The sequence below is a fragment of the Anolis sagrei genome, chromosome 8 (assembly GCF_037176765.1).
Source record: "Anolis sagrei isolate rAnoSag1 chromosome 8, rAnoSag1.mat, whole genome shotgun sequence".
In the NCBI taxonomy this organism is placed as follows: Eukaryota; Metazoa; Chordata; class Lepidosauria; order Squamata; family Dactyloidae; genus Anolis; species Anolis sagrei.
Window position 1 is genome coordinate 4730659 of NC_090028.1, and position 18940 is coordinate 4749598.

Here is an 18940-nt window from a genome sequence, read left to right on the forward strand (position 1 = left end):
TTATCAAAGCAGACAATCCACATTATCTTCTTTGAACTGGATTATATGGTAGTGTAGACTCATATAATCCAGTTCAAAGTAGATAATCTGGATTATCTGCTTTAATAATCTGGATTATATGGCAGTGTAGATCCATCCTATGGCACTGAACCCACTCCAGCATTTCACCTGAACGTTACATCATCATCATCATCATCATCATCATCATCATCATCATCATGTTGTTGTTGTTGTCATTGTTGTTGTTTCTCTCCAAATGAAGCTCAGGTCCCCTCTACACTGCCATATAATCCATATTATCAAAGCAGACAATCCACATTATCTTCTTTGAACTGGATTATATGGTAGTGTAGACTCATATAATCCAGTTCAATGCAGATAATCTGGATTATCTGCCTTGATAATCTGGATTATATGGCAGTGTAGATCCATCCTATGGCACTGAACCCACTCCAGCATTTAACCTAAATGTTACAGTATTGTTGTTGTTGTTGTTGTTGTTGTTTCTCTCCAAATGTGACTCAGGTCCTCCCTACACTGCCATATAATCCATATTATCAAAGCAGACAATCCAGATTATCTGCTTTGAACTGGATTATATGGTAGTGTAGACACATATAATCCAGTTCAAAGCAGATAATCCACATTATCTGCTTTGATTGTATGGATTATATGACAGTGTAGATACATTCTATGGCACTGAACCTACTCCAGCATTTAACCTAAACATTACAAAGCAGACAATCCACATTATCTGCTTTGAACTGGATTATATGGTAGTGTAGACTCATATAATCCAGTTCAAAGCAGATAATCCAGATTATCTAGTTTGAACTGGATTATATCTGTCTACACTACCATATAATCCAGTTCAAAGCAGATAATGTGGATTATCTGATTTGATAATCTGGATTATAGGGCAGTGTAGATCCATCCTACGGCACTGAACCCACTCCAGCTTTTAGCCTGAACTTTACAGAAGTGTTGTTGTTGTTATTATTATTACGTTGTTGTTGTTGTTATGTTCTTCTTCTTCTTCTTCTTCTTCTTCTTCTTCTTCTTATGTTGTTGTTGTTGTTGTTGTTGTTGTTGTTGTTGAAGAGACTCACAAGGCGTCAAAGCCATTCTGGGGATAGCTTAGCACCCTTTGTATTCTTAATCTACACTGCTTTATATCCCAGGATCTGATCTCAGATTATCTGCTTTGTACTGGATTATATGTGTCTACACTGCCAGATAATCTGGGTTAATTGGATAATCTGGGATCAAATCCTGGGATAAAGGGCAGTATAGATCCAGCCATAACAATGCAAGAGGTGCCAAACTGCACTAATTGGATAGTATAGATACACCCAATGTTAAGAGGTCTCTTTTCTCTCCGCCCAAACATTATTTTTAATATAATGGCATTTTTTTTTAGGATGGGCCTTGGGGAGTCCTTGGGACCCAAAGGGAGGCCAATATTTCCTTTCCCAGGGAGGGACAGGAAACCGCTCCCAATGGCCTCCACGGCACACAGACAATGCTCTTTCCATGCGCCGTGTGCACATTGTTATTGCATTATTAGAACTGCTTTTGCTGCAAAAAGTGGGGTTCCAGTTCCTCGTGTTGTGGTGACCCCCAACCATAACATTATTTACGTTGCTACTTCACAACTGTAATTCTGCTCCTGTTCTGAATCATAATGTAAATATCTGATATGCAGGATGTATTTTCATTCACTAGATCAAATTTTGCACAAATACCCAAATCTGAATACTGGTGGGGTTGGGGGAGGATTGATTTTGTCATTTGGGAGTTGTAGTTGCTGGGATTTATAGTTCACCTACAGTCAAAGAGCATTCTGAACTCCACCAAGGATGGAACTGAACCAAACTTGGCACACAGAACTCCCACAACTAACAGAAAATACTGGAAGGGTTTGGTGGGCATTGACCTTGAGTTTGGGAGTTGTAGTTCACCTAGGAAGGAAGGATGTATGGATGGATGGAAGGAAGGAAGGAAGGAAGGAAGGAAGGAAGGAAGAAAGGAAGCGGAAAGAGAGAGAGAGAGAGGGAAGGAGGGAGGAAAGAGGAAAGGAAAGAAAGATGGATGGATGGATGGATGGATGGATGGAAGGAAGGAGAAAGAGAGAGGGAAGGAGGGAGAAAAGAGGGAAGGAAAGAAGGAAGGAAGAAAGGAAGGAAGGAAGGAAGGAAGGAGAGAGGGGGTGGGAGGGAGGGAGGAAAGAAGGAAGGAAGGAAAGAAAAAAGGAAGGATGGATGGATGGAAGGAAGGAGAAAGAGAGAGGGATGGAGAGAGGAAAGAGGAAGGAAGGAAGGAGAAAGAGAGAAGGAGGGAGGAAAGAGAGAAGGAAGGAAGGAAAGAAAAAAAGAACGATGGATGGATGGATGGATGAAAGGAAGGAAGGAAGGAAGGAAGGAAGGAGAAAAAGAGAGAGAAAAGGAGGGAGGAAAGAGGGAAGGAAAGAAGGAAGGAGAGAGAGAGGAAGGAGGGGAGAAAGAGGGAAGGAAGAAAGGAAATAAGAAAGAAAGAAGGAAGAAAGGAAGGAAGGAGAAAGAGAGAGAGGGAACGATGGAGAAAAGAGGGAGGGAAGGAAGGAAGGAAAGAAGGAGAGAGAGAGGGAAGGAAGGAGGGAAGATGAAGGAAAGGAAGGAAAGAAGGGAGGAAGGAAGGAAGGAAGGAAGGAAGGAAGGAAGGAGAAAGAAAGAGAGAGAGGGAAGGAGGGAGGAAAGAGGGAGGGAAGGAAGGAAAGAAAGAAGAAAAGAAGGAGAAAGAAAGAGAGGGAAGGGGGAAAGAAAGGGAAGGAAGGAAGGAGAAAGAGAGAGAGGGAATGATGGAGGAAAGAGGGAGGGAAGGAAGGAAGGGAAAGGAGAGGGAGAGGGAAGGAAGGAGGGAAGATGAAAGGAAGGAAAGAAGGGAGGGAGGGAGGAAGGAGAAAGAAAAAGAGAGAGGGGGAAGGAGGGAGGAAAGAGGGAGGGAAGGAAGGAAAGAAGGAGAAAGAGAGAGAGAGAAGGAAAGAGGGAAGGAAGGAAGGAGAAAGAGAGAGAGGGAAGGATAGAGAAAAGAAGGGGGAGGGGGAGGGAAGGAGGGAAGGAAGGAAGGAGGGAAGGAAGGAAGGAGGGAAGGAAAGGAAGGAGGAAGGAGAAAGAGAGAGAGAGAAGGAGGGAGGAAAGAGGGAGGGAAAGAAGGAAGGAAGGAAGGAAGGAAGGAGAGAGAGAGAGAGGGAAGAAGGGAGGAAAGAGGGAAGGAAGAAAGGACGAAAGGGTGGGAGGAAGGAGAAAGAGGGAGGGAAGGAAACAAGGAAGGAAAAAGAGAAGGAAGGAAAGATAGTATGGTGAGAGATAGTATAGTATGGTGCATCGACAAAGGAAAGCAATTGAAGGACTGCACCCGAAAGCCCTTTCTTTCTCTCCTAAGCACCAGACTCTCATTCCTACCTCTTCCTTTAATTAAAGCCAACGAATATGGCCCTGACCTCATGCAGATATCCCTTTACCACTTTAATTAAGCAGATATTGAGCTCACCTTTTTATCCCTTCTCTCCTTCATTTCATTTCCTTTCCATCATCAAATCCATATATCAAATTGCAATCCTGGGGGCAGGGATTTACTATCTATGGAGCAACATGCTCAACAATAGCGAAACTCTGCTGTTCACGTTATCGTTTGACTATGAGATCCAGAATACAACAGGTGCGGTCCGACCTTATCTTTGCATGGAAAACTACTGAGAGTGCAGCTACATTGCCAAATTAATGCAGTTTGACACCACTTTAACTGCTATGGCTCAAGGCTATTGGATTCCGGGTTTGCATGCACTTTTTTTGTCTTTTTGCAAAACAATAATTCATTCGAAGGTAGGTATTAACCAAGCTATTAGTCTTAATTAGGTTTTTCTTCCAGATTAATAATAATAATAATCAGGCCATTTGCATGTACAGCCATATCTCTCGCTCCTGGTTCAGATTGATTCTTAATCTCTCAAAATTAATTTCTTGACCTTCTAGGTTATTTTGCAATTAAGTGAGGGTCAGAACGGAGATTGAATGGAGGCAGAAAAAGTTTTGATGAAGTCCTCTTCCACCCTCATCAACAGCATTTAGCATATTCCGAAAATATAATTAGAAAATGCATAATTAATAATCACGGAGGTAACTTCGACCTAGGCTGTTTGTTTACATTCCTAAATCAGAATGATCGGATTTAAGGCTTTAGCATGATTAAAATAAAACAATCCAGAGAGGGGGTTGGAGGGGATTGATTTTGTCATTTGGGAGTTGTAGTTGCTGGGATTTACAGTTCATTTAAATTCAAAGTACATTCTAAACTTCACCAATGATGCAATTGAACCAGACTTGGAACACATAACTCTCATCACTAACAGAAAATACTGGAAGGATCTGGTGGGCATTGACCTTGAGTTTGGGAGCTATAGTTCACCTACATCCAGAGAGCACTGTGAACAATGATGTATCTGGACCAAACTCCACACGAATACTCAATACGCCCAAATGTGAACATTGGTGGAGTTTGGGGGGGAAAGAATCTTAACATTTGGGAGTTGTAGTTGCTGGGATTTATAGTTCACCTACAATCACAGAGCATTCTGAACCCCACCATTTGGGCATATTGAGTATTTGTGTGGAGTTTGGTCCAGATCCATCATTGTTTGAGTCCACAGTGATCTCTGGATGTAGGTGAACTACAACTCCCAAACTCAAGGTCAATGCCCACCAAACCCTTCTAGTGTTTTCTGTTGGTCATGGGAGAACTGTGTGCCAAGTTTGGTTCAATTCCATCGTTGGTGGAGTTCAGAATGTTCTTTTATTGTAGGTGAACTATAAATCCCAGCAACTACAAGTCCCAAATGATAAAATCATTTTTTTTGAGTGAAGGACATACATTGGCCTGAGAAGTGTCTTGTGTCCAAATTTGGTGTCAATTCCCCCAGTGGTTTTTGAGTTCTGTTAATCCCACAAACGAATATTGCATTCACCTCACTACCTCTGAGGATGCTTGCCACAGATGCAGGCGAAACGTCAGGAGAAAATGCCTCTAGAACATGGCCATATAGCCTGAAAAAAACCTACAAGAACCTGAATATTGCATTTTTATTTATATAGATTGCTGGAAGTTTTGGTGCTTGAACATTTTGGTTTTCAAGCAGGCAGCAACTGCAATCACATATTTACAAGGAGTGCATATTTTTTGCCACTGCGCATGACATATGGCAGGAAATACTTGGGTTGTTGTAGGTTTTTCAGGATGTATGGCCATGTTCTAGAAGCATTCTCTCCTGACGTTTCGCCTACATCTGTGGCAAGCATCCTCAGAGACCTCACAACGACTGAGGATGCTTGTCATAGATGCAGGCGAAATGTCTGCAGCCCGAAAAACCTACAACAACCCAGTGATTCCGGCCATGAAAGCCTTCGACAACAGACCTCCCAAGTTCTGAGGATGCTTGCCACAGATGCAGGCGAAATGTCAGGAGGGAATGCTTCTAGTACATGGCCATATAGCCCGAAAAACCTACAACAACCCAGTGATTCCGGCCATGAAAGCCTTCGACAACAGACCTCACAACTTCTGAGGATGCTTGCCATAGATGCAGGTGAAATGTCAGGAGAGAATGCTTCTAGAACATGGCCATACAGCTTGAAAAACCTACAACAACCCAGTGATTCCGGCCATGAAAGCCTTCGACAACAGACCTCACTACCTCTGAGGATGCTTGCCATAGGTGCAGGCAAAACGTCAGGAGAGAATGCTTCTGGAACATGGCCATACAGCTCGAAAAACCTACAACAACCCAGAGATTCCGGCCATGAAAGCCTTCGACAACAGACCTCCCAAGTTCTGAGGATGCTTGCCACAGATGCAGGCAAAACGTCAGGAGAGAATGCTTCTGGAACATGGCCATACAGTCCGAAAAACCTACAACAACCCAGTGATTCCGGCCATGAAAGCCTTCGACAACAGACCTCACAACCTCTGAGGATGCTTGCCATAGATGCAGGCGAAACATCAGGAAAGAATGCTTCTGGAACATGGCCATTCAGTCCGAAAAACCTTAAACAACCCAGTGATTCCGGCCATGAAAGCCTTCGACAACAGACCTCCCAAGTTCTGAGGATGCTTGCCACAGATGCAGGCGAAACGTCAGGAGAGAATGCTTCTAGAACATGGTCAGACAGCCCGAAAAACCGATAACAACCCAGTGATTCCGGCCATGAAAGCCTTCGACAATACTTTTCGTGGTTTCAGGGTTTTGGAAATGGTGGTTGCGCATGAGATTGGACGGCGTATTACGCTCTGTATTGGGATGCAATGTTGTTTACTAGGCTTGGGCGGTTTCGTTCGTTAATTTCGTAATTCGTTATTAATTCGTATTTAAATCAGCTTACGATCCAATATCGAGCCATGCAGGAATAGTGTGAGGAGTAAATTAGATTCGAAACAATTTTTTCCATTTATTTCATAATTGTTTCATAATTGTTTCGTAATTATTTTCGCATGTCTGGTGCAAGTTTTATAGTTCTCGATCCAATATCGAGCCATGCAGGAATAGTGTGAGGAGTAATTAAGAATAGAAACATTTTTTCCAATTTTCGTAATTATTTCGTAATTTCGTAATTATTTCGTAATCATTTTCGTATGTCTGGTGCATTGTATTGTATATTATATTATATTATTATATAATATATTATATTATAATTGTATATTATAATATGATATAATATAATATATTATAATATAATAATATATAATAATTATATAATATACAATAATATAATAAAAGTATAATAATATAATATAATATATATAATATAATATAATAAATTATAATATAATATATATTATATTATAATAATAATATATAATATAATAATATTATAATAATAATATAATATAATATACAATAATATAATATAATAGTATTATAATATAATATACAATAGTATAATGAAATTATAATAATAATATAATATATATAATATAATATAATAAATTATTATATTATATTATATTATATTATATTATATATATATTATATTATTATAATAATATATAATATAATTATATAATATATAATAATATAATATAATATATAATAATATAATATAATAATATTATAATATAATATACAATAATATAATATAATAATATTATAATATAATATACCATAGTATAATAAAATTATAATAATATATATAATATATATAATATAATATAATAAATTATTATATTATATTATATTATATATATTATATTATTATAATATATAATATAATTATATTATAATAATAATATAATATAATATATATAATATAATATACAATAATATTATATAATAATATTATAATATAATATACAATAATATAATATAATATAATAAATTATTATATTATATTATATTATATTATAATAATAATAATATAATATAATATATAATAATATAATATAAATAATATAATATAATAATATTATAATATAATATAAATAATATAATATAATAATATTATAATATAATATAATAATATAATATAATATAATATAATAATATAATAATAATATAATATAATATAATATAATATAATATAATATAATATAATATAATATAATATAATATAATATAATATAATATAATATAATATAGTTGTTGTTAGTTTTATCACACCAACAGTCAACAACAGAGGGAGAGGGAAGCTTCAGAAGTTCCTCCTGTCCCATTTGGAGGTTTTTTTAGCATATTGCGCAATCGCGTCCGCCATTAACGAATCGATTCGAAATTTTACGAAATTTCCGAAAATTTTAAAAGGAAAATTTCGGAATTATTAAAAAAAACGAAACGCAAGGGCCCCTTAAAAACGAAACGAGTTTAGAACCAAATTTTTCCGTGGTTACCCAAGCCTATTGTTTACCTTCCCCGGCGCTTTCGGTGTCTCCCAGCTCCGTCCGTCCAGGGATGGTGGCACCTGGTAGATCTCCTGCCCGATCCCGGCGGGCGTTGGTGGCACTTGGTAAACATCCTGTGGCGCGGCGGGCACTTGGTAGACCTCCTGTCCTTGCGGGGGGCTTTGTTTTGGGTAAGGGGAGGCTTGCTTGCCAGGAGGGGACTGGAAGGGGCTGGCGAGGGTGGCCGCCTGGGCTTTGGTGAGCGCCGGCACGAGGTACACGTTGTCCTCTTGCGGGGCGAAGGAAGGGTGCATGGGGGTGTATTGCGAGGCGGGCAAGAGCGCGGTGAAGCCCCCTTGGTGCGGGAATGCCGCGGGGTTCGCTGGCTGCGGCGGCACCACCGCCGGCTGGTGGGCGCTCCCCGGAAGCTGCTTCTTGTCGTACATGCCCACCAGGATCTTGAGCCGGTTCCCCGGCACGATGCCTTGCCGGCCGTGGAGCGAGCAGAGCCACCACCCGTCCAGGCCCTGCGTGTTGCGCTCCAGCACCGTCATGATGTCGCCCTTGCGGAAGGAGAGCTCGTCCGGAGACTCCGCCACATTGTCGTAGAGCGCCTTGGCCAGCACGTTCTGGGAGAGAAGGGGGAAAGCAGAGGGAAATGGTCAGGGCACAAGGCTGGGAATCATGGAATCATAGGGTTGGAAGGGACCCCCAGAGGCCATCCAGTCCAACCCCATTCCGACAGATACAAACAAAGCCATCTGACCTCGCTTTAGAGAGCTCCTGAAAAGGAGATTCCACCATAAAGTTGGAAGGGACCCCCAAAGGCCATCCAGTCCAACCCCATTCTGACAGGCACAATCAAAGCATCCCCAACAGATGGCCATATGGTATCTCCTTAAAGAGCTCATGGGAAGGAGACCCCACCATAAAGTTGGAAGGGACCCTCAAAGGGGTTGATGAAGTCCAACCCCATTCTGGCGTCTCTTTAAAGAGCTGCTGAGAAGGAGACCCCACCATAAAGTTGGAAGGGATCCCCAAAGGCCATCCAGTCCAACTCCCATTCTGACAGGCACAATCAAAGCATCTCCAACAGATGGCCATCTTGACTCTGTTCCCAAAGGCTATCCAGACCAACCCCATTCTGATAGGTACAATCAAAGCATCCCCAACAAATGGACATACAGCGTCTCTTTAAAGAGCTCCTGAAAAGGAGAGACCCCACCATAAAGTTGGAAAGGACCCCCAAAGGCCATCCAGTCCAACCTCATTTGGATAGGCACAATCAAAGTATTCCCAATAGATGGTCATATGGCCTATGCTCCCAAAGGCCATCCAAACCTATCCCATTCTGATAGGCACAATCAAAGCATTCCCGACAGATGGCCATATCTCTCTTTAAAGGGCTCCTGAGGAGGAGACTCTACTATAAAGTTGGAAGGGCTCCCTAAATGCCATCCAGTCCAACCCTATTCTGACAGGCACAATCAAAGCATTACCAACAGATGGTGATATGGCCTCTGTTCCCAAAGGCCATCCAAACATACCCCATTCTGATAGGCACAATTAAAGCGTTCCCAACAAATAGCCACCAGCCTCAGGTTAAAGACTCCGCTTCAGAGTTGGAAGGGACCCCCAAAGGCCATCCAGTCCAACCCCTTTCTGACAAGCACAATGAAATCATTTCCAACTGATAGCCACCAGCCTCTGTTTAAAGATTCCACTATTGAGTTGGAAGGGATCCCCAAAGGCCATCCAGTCCAACCCCATTCTGAAAGGCACAATCAAAATACTCTTGACAGATGGCCACCTGATCCTTAAAGACCTCTGGAGACAAAGACTCCACTACAGAGTTGGAAGAGAACCCCCCCCCCCCATCAAAGGGCATTTAGTCCAATACCATTCTGACAGGCACAATCAAAGCATTCTCAACAGATGACCATCTGGCCCGGAGAAGGATACTCCATCATGGAAGGGATCCCAAGGATCATCCAGTCTAACCCCATTTTGCCATCTAGGCACAATCCAAGTCCTCCCAACTTGACTTGCATTCTTCCCTAACTTTACTATTTATTATTTGTTTCTGGCGTATTTCGATGTCTTTGTCAGTTCTCCATTCTTGCACAAACCAAGGATTGGACTAGATGCCTTTCACTTCCAGCATGAACTAGGAAGCCCTTTCCCTTTTGAGTCCCTGCTCTTGCTGCTTTGAGATTGAGGAACATTCAAAATCAATTGGGCAGGAGAAAGCAAGCTCTCCAAACCGCTTTATGGATCCAAAAACGGGATTTCTCGCCGGCTACGCTAGAGTGGAGGCAGGAAGCGCCAAAGCTGTGAGTCACCCGAAGAATTCCCTTTGAGCCTCACCCAAAACGATGACAGGCTCGGAGACGGAGCCCGTTTCCTCGGGGCAAAGGTTTCCGATTCAAGGCATCACAAAGCAAAGAGTTCTAACCAGAAAGTCTCCATCCAAATATCATCACCATCAAGGTCTCCTTCTTTGGAGATCTACTGGCTGTTAGGGATTGTGGGATGATAAACAAGGAGGATTTAGAATGGTTCAAAGTGGATTCGGAGGAAATAGAGGAGGAAAAAATTGAATCTATATATATATATATATATATATATATATATAAATGCTCGGTGCATAATGAGTACCTTAAAAACAAAAGAACCAACGAACCAAATCACACCAAATTGGGCAACAAAACGTCTCACAACCCAAGGAGTGGCCATCACTCAAAAATTATGATTTTGTCATTTGGGAGTTGTAGTTGCTGGGATTTATAGTTCACCTACAACCAAAGAGCACTCTGAACTCCACCAATGATGGAATTGGACCAAACTTGGCACACAGAACTTCCACAACCAACGAAAAATACTAGAAGGGTTTGGTGAGCACTGACGTTGAGTTTTGGAGTTGTAGTTCACCTGCATCCAGAGAGCACTGTGGACTCAAACAATGATGGATCTGGACCAAACTTGGCACAAGCACTCAATACGCCCAAATATGAACACAGATGGAGTTTGGGGGAAATAGACCTTGACATTTGGGAGTTGTAGTCACTGGGATTCACAGTTCACCTACAATTAAAGAGCGTTCTGAACTCCACCAATGATGGAATTGAACCAAACTCGGCACACAGAACTCCCATGACCAACAGAAAATACTGGAAGGGTTTGGTGGGCATTGTCCTTGAGTTTGAGAGTTGTAGTTCACCTATATCCAGAGAGCACTGTGGACTCAATGATGGATCTGGACCAAACTTGGCACAAGCACTCAATACGCCCAAATATGAGCACAGATGGAGTTTGGGGGAAATAGACCTTGACATTTGGGAATTGTAGTCACTGGGATTCACAGCTCACCTACAATTAAAGAGCATTCTGAACTCCACCAATGATGGAATTGAACCAAACTTGGCAAACAGAACTTCCACAACCAACGAAAAATACTAGAAGGGTTTGGTGAGCACTGACGTTGAGTTTTGGAGTTGTAGTTCACCTTCATCCAGAGAGCACTGTGGACTCAAGCAATGATGGATCTGGACCAAACTTGGCACAAGCACTCAATACGCCCAAATATGAACACAGATGGGGTTTGGGGGAAATAGACCTTGACATTTGGGAGTTGTAGTCACTGGGATTTATAGTTCACCTATAATCAAAATTCATGCTGAACCTCATCAATGACAGATTTGGGCCAAACTTCCCACACAGAACCCCCATGACCAACAGAAAATATTTAAGGCCACCCAGTCCAACTCCCTCCACAGGGCAAGAATACATAATCAAAGCCCTCCTGACAAAGAGCCATCCAGCCATAGGTATAGATAGATAGATAGATAGATATGATTCACACACAGAGAGAGATATAGTATCATAGATTTGAAAGGGACCCCTAAAGAAGGACAATGATATGTTGCTTGTTCCAGAATAGACAAACCAGACACTCTCCACGTCAACACTGACAAAGAAACAACAAGAAATACTGTTTACCCACAAGCATCAAGAAATTACATAGATTAGAAACCAACACTTTCTCATTATTTTATTTTCCAAATCAACAGACTGGGCCACAGCAACGCATGGCAGGGGATGGCTAATATATTTTTAAAAAATTGACCACGAAAGGAAATTAGAGAAATTGAAAACCCAATGTTGGGCATTATTTTGGAGACGAATCAAAACCTAGCAAAACTACAAAATGCATGTTTCCACAACTTTATACCATAGCAGTTCAGGTAGTGTCAAAATGCATTCATTCCAAAGTGTGGACGTAACTGTGAATGTTTAAGAGCGATCGTGCACCAAAGCTTTGAGCTGTTCCTTGGACTAAAACTGTGCAAAAAATGTCATGTGCTAATTCTGAGAAAGACCCAAACTGTCGAGTGCCCAAATATTTCCTTGCAGTTGTGAAGAGCATCAGTGTGGTTGTTTTCTTTTGCAATAAAACCAGCAAAGAATTGCATTATTATTATTATTATTATTATTATTATTATTATTATTATTCAATTCTTTCTTTATTGATTAGTCTATTTTGACCATAGACCTGTCAGCAGCCTATGATATTGTGAACCACGGCCTCCTCCTGAGAAAAATGTATAATATCACAAAGGACCACCACCTCACCCGCCTCATAGGAAACCTGCTACAAAACAGGAGCTTCTTTGTTGAGTTTCAGGGCCAGAGAAGCAGATGGCGGAAACAGAAGAATGGCCTGCCTCAGGGGAGCGTGCTTGCTCCATCCATGTTCAACATCTACACAAATGACCAGCCACTGCCAGAAGGGACAGAGAGTTTCATCTATGCTGATGAGCGTGTCATCACCGCTCAAGCAGGGAGTTTTGAGACGGTTGAACAGAAGCTCTCCAAAGCTTTAGGTGCCCTTACTGCCTATTACAGGGAAAACCAGACAATTCCTAACCCATCTAAAACACAGACATGTGCCTTTCACCTTAAGAACAGACAAGCATCCCGAGCTCTGAGGATGACGTGGGAAGGAATCCCACTGGAGCATTGCAGCGCACCCAAATACCTGGGAGTCACTCTGGACTGTGCTCTGACTTACAAGAAGCACTGCCTGAATGTCAAGCAAAAAGTGGGTGCTAGAAACAATATCATACGAAAGCTGACTGGCACAACCTGGGGATCACAACCAGACACAGTGAAGACATCTGTCCTTGCACTATGCTACTCTGCTGCTGAGTACGCATACCCAGTGTGGAACACATCTCACCACGCTAAAACAGTGGATGTGGCTCTTAATGAGACATGCCGAATTATCACAAGGTGTCTGCGCCCTACACCACTGGAGAAATTACACTGCTTAGCCGGCATTGCACCACCTGACATCCGCCGGGAAGTAGCAGCCAATAGTGAAAGGACCAAGCAGAGGCATCTCCAGCTCATCCTCTGTTTGGGTATCAGCCAGAACGCCAACGACTCAAATCAAGAAATAGTTTTCTAAGATCTACAGAGACACTCGCTGGAACACCTCAGCAAGCAAGAGTCCAAAAGTGGCAGGCTCAAACCCAGAACCTCAACCAATGGCTGATACCCAATGAGAGACTCCCCCCTGGGCACACAGAAGACTGGCCAATTTGGAAGACGCTGAACAACCATGAGATGAAGAGCCAACCTTTAGAAATGGGGCCACAAAGTGGAATCCACGACATGCGAGTGCGGAGAAGAGCAAACCACTGACCACCTACCGCAATGCAACCTAAGCCCTGCCACATGCACAAGGGAGGACCTTCTTGCGGCAACACCAGAGGCACCCCAAGTGGCCAGATAGTGGTCAAAAAGATGCAGAGCCAACCTTAAGAAATGGGGCTACAAAGTGGAATCCTCGACATGCGAGTGTGGAGAAGAGCAAACCACTGACCACCTACCGCAATGCAACCTAAGCCCTGCCACATGCACAATGGAGGACCTTCTTGCGGCAACACCAGAGGCACCCCAAGTGGCCAGATAGTGGTCAAAAAGATGCAGAGCCAACCTTAAGAAATGGGGCTACAAAGTGGAATCCTCGACATGCGAGTGTGGAGAAGAGCAAACCACTGACCACCTACCGCAATGCAACCTGAGCCCTGCCACATGCACAAGGGAGGACCTTCTTGCGGCAACCCCAGAGGCACTCCAAGTGGCCAGATACTGGTCAAAGGACATTTAATCAGCTACCAAGTTTGCAAAATCTGTGTGTGTTTTTTTTTCCTTTTTAATCTCTGTGTTTGTTTTGTTCTGTTAGAATTGTAACACAATGGTATGGTTGCTGATGACACGATAAATAAATAGCCTTCTCTTCCTCAGGCTAAACATGCCCAGCTCCTTAAGCCGCTCCTCATAGGGCTTGTTCTCCAGACCCTTGATTATTTTAGTCGCCCTCCTCCCTGGATTCGAACCTGCGACCTTTTGGTCAGCAAGTTTAGCAGTTCAATGGGCCACAACCCTTAACAATTTGAACCAGTGTACTCCTTTGTGGACATTTCACAGATCCTTGATCCTCTCTGGCCATATCTTTGAGTTGTTTATTATTTTATATGTTATTGGCACCATTGCAGATACCACTATGTTATAGTCATGATCTGGGACCCCAAACATAGACAGAAAGCCAAGGCTCAGAAATGGGAACTCAATTGGGAACAGCCTCCTTTCCCTTGCCTTTTCTGCTCCGAACCAAGACTATATTCCTCTCCATTGGGGCCCTTCTTCCATCCGCCTTCCGTTCTTCTCCCTTGGGCTGGGCGGGATGCGGATCCTGTCCTTGCAACGCAGCGTTTTGCGCTTTCCTGTCCTGTTATCTGTTCCAGAAAGAGGCCTCCTCTGGTAGGGTTCGGGCAAGCTTGGGAAATGCCTTGCATTCTTGAAAGCCAGCAACGGAGAATCTGTGGGAAACTCAAAGCGGGTGGGATCAAGGGGGGGAGACTTATGGAGATCGAATTGTGCCTTTTTTAAGCCGCCCTGAGTCCCCCCTCTGGGGTTGAGAAGGGCGGGGTAGAAGCGCGAGAAATAAATAAATAATAAATAAATAAATAATAAATACAACTGTTTTGGTTCGCTCCTGACACGATAAATAAATAAAATCCCCAAAGGGACTCAGGGTGGATTCCAAACATAAAAGGTAAACATTCAATGCCCAAATACAATAATACATCCATACTAACAAACGTATATCTTGATCTTGTTTGCTGTATGATGATGAGGATGACGAGAGCTTCGAAAGACAACTGTCCAGTCCCCCATCCCCAGCTCCTCCTTCCAAATGACTCAAATCCTCTTTTCTCTCCCCGAAATAGGCCTTGCATGCTCCCTTCTTACAACTTCAGCTTCATTTGTTGGAACATAGAATGGCCAGATATGGATCTCGACTGCGCAACCCACCTCCACCTGGGCGCAGCAGTCATCATGCATTCCAAGCATTGCTCCCTCCGGCCAAACACGTCAGGCGTTTCCAACGGAGTCACCGGTCTCTCCGGTCAGGGGTCTTTCCTGCAATTGCCCCTCTGCCTTAAAACCTTTTAAAGTGGAGATATCCCCAATTGAACCTGGGATCAGAACTGCACCAAGCTGCCACTCAATGGCATGAGCCAATGCAAGGTCTGCAACAAAATATTGTTGCACACGGGGCTCGTGCAACGTAGCAAAGAGAAGATCGAGGCGGTGATACAAAGATAACTTGCGGTCATAAATGCCCAAATAACAGGTAAAGGTTTCCCTTTGACATTAAGTCTAGTTGTGCCCGATTCTGGGGAGTGGTGTTCATCTCCATTTCTAAGCCGAAGAGCCGGCGTTGTCCATAGACACCTCTAAGGTCATGTGGCCTGCATGACTGCATGGAGCGCCGTTACCTTCCCGCAGAGACAGTACCAACCTTGCAAGTTTTCCAACTGCTACATTGGCAGAAGCTGGGGCTAACAGTAGGAGCTCATCCCACTCCCAGATTTGAACCACCGACCTTTCAGTCAGCAAGTTCAGCAGCTCAGCACCAATTGTTTTTAAGTGCAAGCCAAGGTCTTTAACCCGTTGCGCAAGTGGGCGGGGGGGGGGGGGGGCTTCAAATAAGCAGGAGATCACCCCACTCCGAGATTCGAACCACCGACCTTTCAGTCAGCAAGTTCAGCAGCTCAGCACCAATTGTTTTTAAGTGCAGGCCAAGGTCTTTAACCCGTTGCGCAAGCAGGGAGGGCTTCAAATAATAGGACCAGGTCTAAAGGTTTTGAGTTCGAGATAGATTTCAAATGAACATTAGGAAGTTTAGTCGTGTCGAACTCTGGGGTTGGTGCTCATCTCCATTTCTAAGCCGAAGAGCCGGCATTGTCCCCAGCTCCTCCAAGGTCATGTGGCCAGCAGGACTGCATAGAGCGCTGTTACCTTCCCGCAGAAACAGTACCAACCTAGCATGTTTTCCAACTGCTACGTTGGCAGAAGCTGGGGCTAGCAGCAGGAGCTCACCCCACTCCCAGATTCGAACCACCGACCTTTTGGTCAGCAAGTTCAGCAGTTCAGCACCAATTGTTTGTAAGTGCAGGCCAAGGTCTTTAACTCGCTGCGCAAGCAGGGTGGCTTCAAATAATAGAATCGGGTCTAAAGGTTTTGAGTTCGAGACAGATTTCTGGGAATGCTATGGCCCAGAGCCAGGATTTTACTAGCTTTCTGAACGTCAGGAGGGAAGGGGCAGATCTAATATCCATCGGGAGAGAGTTCCACAGCCGAGGGGCCACCACCAAGAAGGCCCTGTCTCTCTTCCCCACCAGACGCGATTGTGAACGTGGTGGGACCGAGAGCAAGGTTGTTAAGATCCAGATGATCTTAACAACCTTGATGGTTCATAGGAGAGAATCCGTTCCGACAGGTAATAGGGGAGAATCCATTCGTATCGTGTCCCGATTCGCAGCTTTCCTCCACACCAAGGCTGCCGTTGCTTTTGCGGTTGAGCCGTAATGATCCAAAGCAACAGCTTGTCTCTTGCATGTTGCTGTTGTTGTTGTCAGGAAAACAGACGGAGATTGCTGGCTTGGCCAACTTCCCTCCTTGGAGAGAGGAAAAACCAAACGATGTGCGAAGAAGAAGCCAGAGCGCAAGAGAAATCCTTCCTTTTCCCCTCCATGTTTGCAGCCACAAAGGGGTTAAAGCTCGCTTTCCTGCCTGTCCCGAAAAAGCATGATAAACGCTGCCGCTCGCAGGCTGTTGTCGCAGAAATGATTACAACATGCCCCGCTTTGCTCTCGCAACGCCGTCTCTACAGTCATCCTGCAAATTGCTCCATGAGCCGAATGAATCATTGACGTAAAACCCCTTTCAACCGGATCCGAGTTTCCTGTTGGATCATCTCCCAAGAAAGGCACCTTTCAAAGAGAAGGCAACGTTCTCGTCTGTCTCCCCAATCCATTTTCTGTCCTAAAATGTCCCCAAACGGCACCCTGGACCATATCGGACCCAGGAAAAGCCTTTGGAAAGAGCTTCCGATTGTGAAAATACAGCAAGCCTCCCATGTTTGAAACGTAATGTTCCTCCTCTTCGTATTTTTAATATAGGTAAAGGTAAAGGTTTTCCCCTGACATTAAGTGCAGTCGTGTTCGACTCTGGTGCTCATAAGCAGAAGAGCTGGTGTTGTCCATAGACACCTCCAAGGTCATGTGGCCAGCATGACTGCATAGAGTGCCGTTACCTTCCCGCAGAAATCGTACCAATCTAGCATATTTTCCAACTGCTGTTAGCAGGGGCTAACAGCAGGAGCTCACCCCACTCCTCGGATTCGAACCTGCGACCGCTCGATCAGCAATTTCGGCAGCTCAAGTGAAGTCCAGTCGTGTCCGACTCTGGGACTCTGGTGCTCATAAGTAGAAGAGCCGGTGTTGTCCATAGACACCTCCAAGGTCATGTGGCCAGCATGACTGCATAAAGTGCCGTTACCTTCCCAGAAAAACAGTACCAACTTAGCATGTTTTCCAACCGCTACGTTGGCAGAAGCTGGGGCTAACAGCAGGAGCTCACCCCACTCCTCGGATTCGAACCTGCGACCTCCCGATCAGCAAGTTCGGCAGCTCAAGTTAAGTCCAGTCGTGTCCGATTCTGGGACTCTGGTGCTCATAAGTGGAAGAGCTGGTATTGTCCATAGACACCTCCAAGATCATGTTGCCTGCATGACTGCATAGAGTGCCGTTACCTTCCCGCAGAAATTGTACCAACCTAGCATGTTTTCCAACTGCTACGTTGGCAGAAGCAGGGGCTAACAGCAGGAGCTCACCCCACTCCTCAGGTTCGAACCTGCGACCTCTCGATCAGCAAGTTCGGCAGCTCAAGTGAAGTCCAGTTGTGTCCGACTCTGGGACTCTGGTGCTCATAAGTGGAAGAGCTGGTATTGTCCATAGACACCTCCAAGATCATGTTGCCTGCATGACTGCATAGAGTGCCGTTACCTTCCCGCAGAAATCGTACCAACCTAGCATGTTTTCCAACCGCTACGTTGGCAGAAACTGGGGCTAACATCGGGAGCTCACCCCACTCATTGGATTCGAACCTGCGACCTCTCGATCAGCAAGTTCAGCAGCTCAAGTTAAGTCCAGTCGTATCCGACTCTGGGACTCTGGTGCTCATAAGTGGAAGAGCCGGTGTTGTCCATAGACACCTCCAAGATCATGTGGCTGGCATGACTGCATAAAGTGCTGTCACCTTCCCAGAAAAATAGTACCAACCTAGCATGTTTTCCAACCGCTACATTGGCAGAAGCTGGGGCTAACATCGGGAGCTCACCCCACTCCTCGGATTCAAACCTGTGACCTCCTGATCAGCTAGTTCAGCAGCTAAAGTGAAGTCCAGTCATGTCCGACTCTGGTGCTCATAAGTGGAAGAGCGGGTGTTGTCCATAGATACCTCCAAGGTCATGTGGCCAGCATAACTGCATAAAGTGCCATTACCTTCCTGCAGAAACAGTACCAACCTAGCATGTTTTCTAACCGCTACATTGGCAGAAGCTGGGGCTAACAGCAGGAGCTCACCCCACTCCTCGGATTCGAACCTGCGACCTCTCAATCAG

General features: G+C 44.0%; 1 protein-coding gene across 1 annotated transcript in view; it reads right to left on the minus strand.

The window, feature by feature from the left end:
- Positions 1-18940, minus strand: part of BCAR1 (BCAR1 scaffold protein, Cas family member) — an 84008-nt gene that overhangs the window by 20841 nt on the left and 44227 nt on the right. Inside the window, exon 2 of the mRNA XM_060787945.2 lies at positions 7929-8531. Coding sequence (XP_060643928.2) covers positions 7929-8531 — 603 coding nt within the window. The remainder of the gene's footprint in view (positions 1-7928; positions 8532-18940) is intronic.